At 45.7% G+C, this 12,151-nt stretch overlaps 1 protein-coding gene across 1 annotated transcript in view; it reads left to right on the top strand.

Annotated features, from left to right (window-relative positions):
* Positions 1–12,151, top strand: part of nid1a (nidogen 1a) — a 164,409-nt gene that overhangs the window by 98,518 nt on the left and 53,740 nt on the right. The window contains 1 exon segment of the mRNA XM_063039515.1: positions 7,196–7,414. Within this exon segment, the coding sequence (XP_062895585.1) occupies positions 7,196–7,414 (219 nt within the window).

A 12,151-nucleotide genomic window follows, 5' to 3' on the forward strand; every position in this document is an offset into this window, starting at 1 on the left:
GTTCTTCAGTGAAGTCCATTACATATTTAAAATGTTCTGTTTATTGGGGCCTTGAATCAGCTTTGCCCTCTGCTCCCAGCAGGAAGTTAATTTTCATAATTGCAAGTACCAGAGTGCAAGGAACTACTTGCAGATTCCAGGAATTAAATCTGATGTATCTGAATTGCGTACCCTGAGTCAAAATTCTGTCTTCATGGTCAGCACACCACAGGTGTACAGAATACACTTTGGACTTCTCTACTCAAGAAGGTAGTTGAGGCTCAGTTGCTAAGTTAATAGAAGATGTATAGATTTTTGGAGATGAAGGAGATCTGGAATCTGAAGTTAGAGCAGGAAAGTTAAAGCATTCACTATGATCTTCCTGAATGGCAGAACGATACAAAGCCTGAAAGGCCTACAGCTTGGGTGTTATTCTTTACTGAAAAGATCCCTTTGTGTTCAGGAGCTGAAGAGAGCTAAACTATGCCCATCCACGCTCGTGTTGTTCTACAGAGGTGCAGTAGAGAGCATCCTAACAAGCTGCATCACTGCTTGGTAAAGAAAATGCACTGCAGCAGACGGGAAACCTCTACAACGAGGAGTCAAAACTGCCCAACGCATCAGCCTACCCACCATCGAGGGTATACAGTATGTACAGAGAGGTGCCGGACAAAAGCCAGCAATACCGTGAAGGATCCCACCCACCCTGCTCACGAACTGTGTGTCTCACTCCCACCAGGGAGGAGGCCACATAGCATCCACACCACGACCATCAGACTCAAAACAGTTACTTTCCCCAAGCAGTAGGGTTGATCAACACCTCTACCCGCTAACCCACATCAACCACCACTACCTCATCATTTCCTGTCAGAGTCACCTTATGTCCAGACACTCCTGTGCCGAGCATCACTTTATGGACATACAATCAATCTATGTATATAAGCCACAGTATCTTGGTATTTGTATTTATTGTGTTTTTTTTGTGCTGCATCCAGAGTCACAATTATTTTGTTGTCCCTTTACACACATGTAAGGTAGTGAAAGTATAGTGGCCCCTTAATACTTTAAAACTCTGGATGCTGCAACACAATTAAAACTATTAAACACACTTAAGTCAACATAGTCCATTGGCCTAAAGAGGAAATTGTCTTGTAGAGCCAACTTGAGTTTGACTACCCTGTGTGAGCTCAGTGGGGTCTCTCCACACATCAGGTTCCGACCAGGTTGGTATGCAGGCTGACAAAACGTCCATGTTGAGACAAGCCAGGCTCAGCAGCCTTCACGTTAAATTGGCGCATCCAGCATTACCACAGCTTGCCCACGACTGTCATGCTTTGGGTCGATAGCTGAGTTGAGAATGGAGAAAACTACAAGAACTGGGGCTTGGGTCCAAGCAAACTTGTGCAGCCATCTGCGGGCAGTACGTGGAATAGTTTTCCATTGAAGTCAGTGGATTTGTTGCACGATGGGTATTTAATGGAGAACTATATAGGCTTTATAAGACTGCACCAGACATCTTGCTGTATCTCTGGAGGCTCAGGAGGGTAGTGTGGCAGAGACGAATAATACCCAAAGTGTGTGGCGAAGGGCTGGATGTGTCCCGACTGCAAAAGAAAAGGATGCAGAAAACATCAAGCAACACACGTCAAAGTTGCTGGTGAACGCAGCAGGCCAGGCAGCATCTCTAGGAAGAGGTACAGTCGACGTTTCAGGCCGAGACCCTTCGTCAGGACTAACTGAAGGAAGAGTTAGTAAGAGATTTGAAAGTGGGAGGGGGAGATCCAAAAGGATAGGAGAAGACAGGAGGAGGAGGGATGGAGCCAAGAGCTGGACAGGTGATTGGCAAAGGGGATATGAGAGGATCATGGGACAGGAGGCCCAGGGAGAAGGAAAAGGGGGAGGGGGGGAAAACCCAGAGGATGGGCAAGAGGTATAGTGAGAGGGACAGAGGGAGAAAAAAGAGAGAGAGAAAGAATGTGTGTAGATAAATAAATAACGGATGGGGTATGAGGGGGAGGTGGGGCAAACATCAGTCAGTGTCAACCAATCTGCCTCTGAATGTTGAGAAAATCTTCTTCGCTGTAATAGCACAGAGGCTAGCCAGCCACCTGGAGAGAAACAAGTGCATTGATACATCTGTACACAAAGCAGCAATTCCAGGCTTCTCTGGGTGTTTGGAACATACAAGTATGATATGGCACCAGATCCAAGCAGCGAGGAAGGACAAAAGCAATCTCTGTGATCTTCCTGGGCCTCGCCAATGTATTTGGCTCAACTCCCCATGCACTCCTTTGGGAAGCATTTGACTTCTTCCAGATACCAGAGCCCATCACAACACTGGTGAAGTTGTACCTTCAACACCTACGATTGTGCTTCATAACAGCAGATTTTACCGCAACATGGCAGAGTCTGGAAGTAGGCATTATGGCAGGTTGTACTGTATCAGCCTGGTCTTCACAATGGCCATGGAGGTCATTATCAAGGCTTCAAGATGGGTAGTAGGCGGTGAAAGAACAAGTGCTGGACTTTGCGTTCCCCGTATCAGGATGTACATGGACGATATAACAATACTGACCACTACTGCAACATGCACCAAGCGACTACTTGGAAAGCTGCAGGAAATCATCAAGTGGGCCAGAATGGAAATCCAACCCAGCAAGTCTCGAAGCTTCTCCATAGTCAAGGGAACGCTGAAAGACATAAAGTTCTTCATGGGCGATGACCCAATTCCAACAGTGTCTGAGCAGCCTGTCAAAAGCCTGGGTAGATGGTACCACGCCAGCCTCACGGACAAAGAGCAGGTGCAGCAACTGAAGCAACACATCGCCAACGGCCTAGATGACAGAAGTGGCATGTGACAAGGCAGATGCTTCCTGAAAACTCCAAGCTATTGAGTGCAGATCTGGTAACATTAATTTGTGTCCAGCAGTAATTTGGATTATTATTCCAGTGATGAGTTAAAGGAAAGAGAACTAATTTGGAACAACAAAGGATGTTATATTTGAAATTAGAGTCAAATCACACGCAGAAAGAGAAGGAAATTTTAGATTAGCAGTTGGGTATGTTAAAGGGGCATAAAAGGCTGAAAAGGAACAGCTTTTATAGACAACGGTTTCAAAGTATTGTTGTGGGTCCCTACGTCACATCCCACAATTTCTTTGACTTACTGCCATCAGGAGCAGGAGCATCAGGACTAGGACTGCCAGAGTGGCTAACAGCTGTGAGACTCCTGCCACCATGGAGATCTCATCACCAGGACAGCAAGATGTTTACTGTACAATTTACTGTTTATCTGTGGTGTGCACTCCACATGTATTTTGCATGATATTTTATTAACTTATTTGTAGTAATATTTTTGTGTGATTTATGTTTTGTGGGTGAACTGTGGTCCAGAGGAGCCTTGTTTTCCTTGGTTGTATATATGTACAGACAGATGACAATAAACTTTGAAACAGATGAGAAACAAGTATCATTAATCTAAAGATTATTTTTTACCAACACACATCAAAGTTGCTGGTGAACGCAGCAGGTCAGGCAGCATCTGTAGGAAGAGGTGCAGTCGACGTTTCAGGCCGAGACCCTTCGCCAGGCCTGGCCTGCTGCGTTCACCAGCAACTTTGATGTGTGTTGCTTGAATTTCCAGCATCTGCAGAATTCCTGTTGTTTTTATTATTTTTTACCATCCTGTTCTGAGCCATGTGTGTTAAACATCTTTCAGAGTTATATCTCAGTTGCATTTTGTATCCCTTGTTTCACACGTGACTTCTTTCCCACAGTTACTAAAGAGTAAACTGAATGAAGATGTGATAAAGTGGATCTGATTCAGTAGGGTAAAACTAATTCCTTTTAACTGCCCTTCTCAGAAGAAGTAATTGGCTCCAGACTCTTGACGTTTTGACATTAAACTAATCGGTAGTTTAGACTGTGGTTGCAGACAAAAATAGCCACATGTCTAGAAGCTGGAAGAGTTCTCATGCATAAATGAATGAGTTAACAACCTTCCTGCCCAGGGAGTCCAATAACTGTTCTCACTCCTCTGCTCCAGCTCAGGAAGTCGAGATGGGGAAAATAGAACAAGCACATTTCTGCTGTATGTGGACATATTAGCCAATTGTCTCTATTTCATCTTGAAACTATTTCTCAAGTATATCTTGTCCCTTTTATATCCTTGTAAAGTGTCTGCTCTCTGACCTGATTGTTGCACAATCTTCTCATTCTGAAACTGCTGAAAACCACATCTGGTAATTTGTCCTTGATACCTTGGTGAGTCTGGTGTGGGTGCAGGGATGATCCACTTCCGATGAAACACCATTCTAGGGAATCTGAATTGACTTTCCTTGGGCTGAAGATAACAACCAACACAACCGAAGGATGTGAAGGGACAACTTGCAAGTGTTGCCACACATTCTGGGGCCAATAAAGCATGTCCACCATGTTCGCAGAACAGCAAAACAAGCCCTGTTCCTTCCTTCCACCCGCTCACACAGATACTGTAGACAAGTCCCCAACCCAACCAATCCTCCCCCCACCCCCGACGCCAGCAACTTTCTTCCCTCCCTCTGATCCCAATTCTAATCCCTACCCTGTCTTCAGCAAGAACCTTACCTTTGTCCCCCTAAACGCATAGTTCTGTGCTGTGTGCTTGCCATGACACTGAGCTTTCAGGTCCATCTCCAAGCCCACTGCTTTGGCAAAAATTCCTCACCCTGCAACAATGACCCCTTCTCTCGTTTCCAACCCTTCTTCTCTTCTAGGACACCCCACTCTGGATCTTTTCTTCTCATAATTGCCGAGAAGGTGTCGACCGGCTGACCCTATGCATTTTTCTCTCCTCCTCAAGCCTCACCCCCTTTGAACGCACCGCCCTCCACTCTCTGCACCAATCCCAACCTTACCTCCAAACCCGCAGACAAAGAAGGGTGCTGTTGTGTGGCGGACTGACCTCTGCCTTACTGAGGCTGCAGCTCTCTGACGCCTCATCTTACTCATAGGCTCCTCACTCTGCACTGCTTGTTTCTTTCTCCTACCCAGGATCCACAAACCTGACTCTCCAGGTAGGCCCATTGTCTCTGTCTACTCCTGACCCACTAAGCTCATGTCCCCATACCTCGACTCCATTCTAACCACCTTGGTTCAGTCCCTACATCCATAACTCCTCACATGCTCTCGATCTCCTCAACAACTTTCAGTTCCCTGGCACTATGGATGTCCAGTCGCTATAGACTTCTATCCCCCATCAAGAAGGCCTTAACGGTGTCCACTTCTTTCTCAATAAAAGACCCAGCCAGTTCCCCTCCACCATTCCCTCCTTCATCTGGAAGAACTGGTCCTCACCCTCTGCAATTTCTCTGTTGGCACCTCCCATTTACTTGAAACTCAAGGGGTAGCCAGTCACCTGCATGGACCCCAGCTATGCCTGCCATTTCATTAGCTACTTAGAACAGTCCATGTTCAAAGCCTACACTAGTAATGCTCCTCAGCTCTTCCTGCTCTACTCTACATTGACAACTGGATTGATGCTGCTTCCTGCTGAGCTCATCAATTTCATCAACTTTGCCTCCAACCTCCATCCCGCCCTTAAATTCACTTGGTCCATTTCTGACACCTCCCTCTCCTTTCTCGATTTCTGGAGACAAACTGTCTACTGACATCTTTTATAAACGTCTCCTGTAGAAATGCTATTCTCAGTTCCTTAGTGTCCTTTGCATTTATTCCCAGGATGAGGTTTTCCTTCCTCTTTCTTCAAAGAATGGGGTTTCCCTTCCATCCACCATTGATTCTGTGCTCACCTGCATCTCCTCCATATCTGGACATCTGTATTCAACTCATCTTCCTGCCATCTTCAGTGGAATCCTATCACCAAATATATCTTTACCTCCTCCCTTCTCTCTGCTTTCTGCAAGGATTGCTCCCTCCATGATTCCCTTGTCCATTCAGCCCTTCCCACTAGTCTCCCTCCAGGCACACATCCCTGAAAGCGACAGAAATGCTATACCTGCCTGTTCACCTCTCCCATCAACTCCATTCAGGGTCCCAAACAGTCCTTCCAACTGATGCAGCACTTCACCTGCAAATTTGTTCGGGTTGTCTGTTGTGTCTGGTGCTCCCAATGCAGCCTTCTCTGCATTCGTGAGACCCGAGGTAAACAGGGGGAATTGCTTTATCGAGCACCTCCACTACATCTGCCAAAAGCAGAATTTTCTGGTGGCCAACTATCTTAATTCCTATCTCCCGATGACATTAACATCAATTTCTCCTTCTGGTAAAAAAAAGTAATTTTTCCTTTCCACTTCTTTCTTCTGCTATTCCCCACTCTGGCCTCTTGCCTCTTCTCCACACCCACCTGTCACCTCTCCGTGTTGTCCCTCCTTCCCTTTCTCCCATGGTCCACTCTTCTCTCCTATTAGATTCCTTCTTCTCCAGCCCTTTACCTTTCCCACCTACCTGGCTTCACCTATCACCTTCTAGTTATCCTCTTCCCCTCCCCGCACCTCCTTCCCTTATCCCAGATCAGCTGCCAACCACAGCTGAGAGCCCCATCCACCCAAAGCAATGGTTTTTAAGGTGCCAGTAGCTTGTCTTTGCCCCTTCTGTCAGTAGAAATGGTTCTGCCGGGCTTAGTTGCTAAGCCACATGTGAAGGCGAAGGAGTTGGATTTGGTTGTCAGACTATTTGAGGCACAAGTCATTGGGAGCATTGTAGTGGGAGCTTGTCCCCATTACCACCCCTGGCTAGAACAACATTAAGGAACTGCTGTATACACATGTGATAATTAAATCCTCATCTGAATCTTCTGATTTGCTAAAACAGCATTTGTTCTCGATGAGTACTGAAGTCTCACACCACTAGTATCAAACATTTTGTTCTCCTTTACATTTGTGCACCAAAACAATCTGGAATCTTGAACCAGGTTCAAGAACAGCTTCTTCCCTTCAAGCTTTCAGTTCCTGAACCAACTTGCACAATCCTAATCAGTATAGCAACTGCAGATCATTCGATTCTGGTCACTCTATACTACAATGGATTTTCTTTTGTTTTTGTTCAAATTGCGTTCGTTTTTGTTTAATTTATGATTTTCTTGTGAATGCTGCTTATATGATGCCTATGCCTGTGATGCTGCTGCGGGTCAGTTTTTCATTGTACCCGTACGTGTATTTATGTTATTAGATTATTAACTTATTTAATGTTGTCGTTTTGCGATCTTTTTGCTTGACAGACTCTCAAAAGACGTTATGTGAGCGTCACAGAGATAATGTCCTGAGCAGCATATCGCCCAGAGGACCAAGACCCTTTGACCAGTACGTGCCACAGTGCGATTCACAAGGGAACTACCTGCCGGTCCAGTGTCACCAAACCCAGCTGAGCTGTTGGTGTGTGGATTCAAATGGTCGTGAAATTGCAGGAACCAGGACTGGCCATGGAATTCGACCCCCATGTAAGTCCAGCACTTTTGAATCAACCTATGAGTTTCAATAGAAAAATATCACAACAATAAGAATCAAGTTTATAATCACTGACCTACTGTACATCATGAAATTTATTGACTTTTGGTGGCAGTAAAGTGCAAGATGCGAAAATCATTATATCCAGTGCAATGGCTAGAATTTGTATTAGATGCTTCAAAAATTTGTGTGTTCAAATTTGTGGTTTATAATGTTTACAAGTACAGGTTCAATTTCTGTAGCACATTAACACAATGATAAGGTGGCTTGAGGAATGTAACACCAAATTTTGACAGAGACATTGGAGCAGTTGATCCATTGCAGGGAAAGTCCTCCTCTCCATTGAGCACGTGTATAAAGAGCACTGCCACAGGAAAGTAGCATCCATCATCAAGGACCCCAACATCCAGGCCATGCTGTCTTCAGGAAGAAGATACAGGAGCCTTAGGTTCCAGATCACCAGATTCAGGAACAGTTACTGCCCTTCAGCCTTCAGACTCCTCTCTCTCTACTGTCCTGTATGCCGCTGGCGTTTAGGACCTCCGTCTCTGGTGGTGTCCAGGGCTGTCTTCATTGTGTCAGTAGTTTGTTTTCACTGCTGTCAATCATGCAAGTCATGGGAAGAGACTCGGGAATACTGTCACACTCAGATGGAGAAGAATTCTTCATTGCTGTTTCCATAACAATTTTGTTTTACAAGTCAGGGTTGTTAGCCCTGAGCTTAACCCCTGAACCTGGAGGATCGGTGGACCATTCTTAATCTGGTCTCTTCCCTTTGACCTGTTTGGCATGGGTCATCCTACCAAGAGCCAAAGCGTAAAGCCCTAACCTCCAGCCAAAATAGCTTTCCAGGTCATTAAGGCACACAGGCCTCTAAACCACAACAGGGTTGTCCTCTTGGAGGGTCAGACACCTGGACCAGCATGCACAACTTCCATCACCTCAACTCTGAACCGATTCCACAACCTACAGACCCGACAACTCATATGTTCTGTACTATTTATTTATTTACGTATTATTATTATTATTATTGATTTTTTTGTGTTTGCGCAGTTTGTCTTGTTTTGCTCATTGATTGCTCGCCAGTCTTTGTGTGTAGTTGTTCATTGATTCTATTTTGTTTCTTTGTTCTACTCTGAATCCTGAAGAAAATGAATTTCAGGGTAGTGTGTGGTGATATATAGAAACTTTGATGATAAATTTACTGTGGAAAAACTCCTGAAAGAGCAATGTTTTAAGGAGAGATTAGGCATTATGGGTACATTCAGCAGAGTCTCCAGAGCAACACACACAAAATGCTGGAGGATCTCAGCAGGTCAGGACTAGCCATGGAACTTGCCCCCCCCCCCACCCGTGTAAATACTTTTTACTTCAGCCCATCACCCCTACTGGGGCACAGGCCACCAACAGCAGCTCACCAGAGTCCTCTGTCCCGGACCAGCCCTTCAAGTTGTCCCAGGTGTAGCTCATCTTTCCCTTCTCCTCTGGGGGATAAGCTCCTTGGAGATTCTGTTGGTGTTCTGTAGCTCTGGGCTGTTACAGGATGGGGCTGCTAGCCCATCCCCAACCGTACAGCCGGGCTTGGGACCACCCATGGCGGAGTTCCATGTAAGTACAGTGCTCTTGAATCAAGCTATGAGTTTGAGCACTATCCCAACGAACCATCTTGGTCCAGAACTTCAGTTATTTATTTCGCTCTGTGGATAGTGCCTGACCTGCTGGGTTCCTCCAGCATTTTGTGTGGTGAGGAGGAGAGCAAAGGCAGTGCTGAATCAGAGCGAGTTCGAGGCATGTTTGAGATGGAGTGGGAGTGAACAAGGCGGAGAATAGTTGGAGCAAAGGAGTTTCAGAGTCTGCCCACTGAAACTGAGAGCCAGGTTGGATTGATCCCAGCACTGGGCCGATTTGAGAAGGTCAGGTATAGGCTGGAACGTGGCAGTGGGGTCCAGGCTCACTATAAATAGGGCAGGGCCTGGGTCCCAGTGTGGGAGATGACCTGGTGTTTGGACAACATCAGGCCAGATGAACTGAAAAGGCAGGGTATCGGGACGAAAGCGAAGGTTGGGCTGTTTCTGCTCACCGCTCCATAATGTTTACTCACCTCTCCACGGCACTGAGGCTGACAATTTTCCCCACTACGTAATGAAGGTATGCACCCACTCCGGCTGCTTCGGGCTTCGTGCCTGTGGAATCACTTTCATTCTGAATGCTGAAGGCTTCTCCTTCCCACCCTCCCCCCACCTTCTTTATTGGGCCTCTGCCCCTTCCCTCTTCAGTCCTGACGAAGGGTTCCGGCCCGAAACGTTGACCGGTGGTTTCTACGGATGCTGCCCGACCTGCTGAGTTCCTCCAGCGTGTTGTGAGTGTTGCTTTGACCCCAGCATCTGCAGAGTATTTTGTGCTTAAGGATGGACAATGTGAGCCAACATTGTCTGCATCTTATAAAGAAAAAATAGTAAAAAGCTTCAGGGTTTGCACATTCGAAGGCTGAAGCACAGTGAAGAGAATTTTGGGGTACAGGAGAGGTCAGCATCACCCTATGTACAAAGTATGTTCAAAGACGTTTATTCTTTCCTGAGTTCTTCATTTGGTCAAAGATTGTTCAAAAATCCCACAAAGCATTCGGCTGGTCCTGCTGAGAATGTTTATCAGATGAACACGTGAAGCCCCAAATGTATTTCTTTATAAATCATTTCATTTGAACCCGTGGGAAATAAGAACTTCTGGGGAAAAGGGAACTTACAATTGCAGCCTCCTTCCTGTATCTACATTCCTTGCACCAGTGATTTTTGAGAGCTATTTTTCTCAAATGGCATAATTTTCCAAGTACCTATCAGGCCAGTGTCTCTCATGTACACTTATTTATGTTGGATGCCACTGGTCCAAATTTTCAATTCTCATTCATTCTCTCTCTCCCCCCACCCTCACCCTCTCCCCCACCCTCACCCTCTCCCCCCTCTCCCCTCTCCCCTCTCCCCTCTCCCCCTCTCCCCTTCCCCCTCCTCTCCCCTTCCCCCTCCTCTCCCCCCTCCCCTCCCCCCTCGCCCCTCCCCCTCTCCCTCCTCTCCCTCCTCTCCCCACCCCATCTACCCCCTTCCCCTCTCTCCCCTCTCCCTGTCTCTTTCTTTCTCTCCTTCTTTCTCTCCTTCTCTTTCTTTCTTTCCCTGTCCTTTTCTCTTTCACTCTGTATCAGGTTTTATATGGAAACTAGCTGGACAGTGTGGAGTGTCTACAGAAAGCTTAGCAAATTCATGGACTGCAAAAAAGTTTTTTCTCCCCCTGCAGTGTTTACAAAGGAAATGGTATTTCAGGAATTTGCCATCCACTGCACTAACTGAATGTAAAGGGCGGTTATTCATAGCACAACTAAGTGAGAGATGAATTTTTAATACATATAAGGGGACATGACATAAAATCATCTGAACTTGTTCGGCAGCAAATTGATGACTATATTCGGTCATTTGAAAATGGCTGTTTTAAAAGAAAATGAAGATATTGTTTCTGGCAAATGATGCTGTGCAGTGTGACTGATGATAAACACAGGAGATTCTGCAGATGCTGGAAATCGAGAGCAACGCACACAAAATGCTGGAGGAACTCAGCAGGTCAGGCAGCATTTATGGAGAGGAATGTCAATGTTTATGGCTGAGACTCTTCATCAAGACCCTCCCATTGAGCAGAAGATACGAATGCCTGATACATACCACCAAGCTCAAGGACAGCTTCTATCCAGCTAGTATAAGACTATTGAATGCTTCCTTAGTGCAATAAGATGGACTCACCCTCATGACCTTGCACCTTACATGTGCCTGCACTGCACTTTCTCTGTACTGTAACACTTCATTCTGCACTCTTTGTTCTTTTACCTTGCGTTTCCTTCATGTGCTGATGTAATGAATTCACCTGTATGGACAGTATGCAAGACAAATTTTTCCACTGTACCTCGGTACATATAACAATAATATACCAATTTACCAAAACTCTAAGCACAAGAGATTCTGCAAGTTCTGGGAATCTTGAGCAACACACACAAAACGCTGGAGGAATTCAGCAAGTCAGGCAGTATATATGGAGGAGAATAAGCAGTTGACATTTCAGGTCCTGATGAAGTGCCTTGCCCTGAAACGTTGACTGTTTATTCCGCCTGCATAGATGCTGCCTGGCTTGCTGAGTTCCTCCAACATTTTGTGAGTGTTACCAAGACACTGCCTCTTGCATTGGAACTTACACTGAACCCTGTTCACTATCGCACCCTCTGCCCAGGTCTGGTAATGCCTTTTTTTCTCTTGTGTAGTTATTGTCCCCCTTGTTTATAAATTCCTCCATTGCCTTACTATCTTGTCAATCTCTGAGATACCATGATGATTCTGTGAGTTTGTCCTCCAATTCTGACCTTTTGAAGATCACTGCACTTCCCTCAACAAATTAGATTTATTATCACTAACATGATGTGAAATTTGTTGTTTTACGGCAGCAGGGCAATGCAAAAACAGAAAAATCTACAAATTACAGAAATAACGGATGGTGAGGGCCCTTTATGATGGATGCCGCCTTTCTGGGGCAACACCTTTTGAAGACGTCCTCGATGGTGGAGAGTTGTGCACATGATGGGGTTGGCTCAGTCTACAGCCCTCTGCTGCCTCTCGTGCACTGGAGCTTCCACAGCGGTCAGAATGCTCATCTACAGAGATTTGTAAAAGTCTTTGGTGACGTACCAAATCTCAAATCCT

Source organism: Mobula hypostoma, chromosome 2 (assembly GCF_963921235.1).
Source record: "Mobula hypostoma chromosome 2, sMobHyp1.1, whole genome shotgun sequence".
In the NCBI taxonomy this organism is placed as follows: domain Eukaryota; kingdom Metazoa; phylum Chordata; class Chondrichthyes; order Myliobatiformes; family Myliobatidae; genus Mobula; species Mobula hypostoma.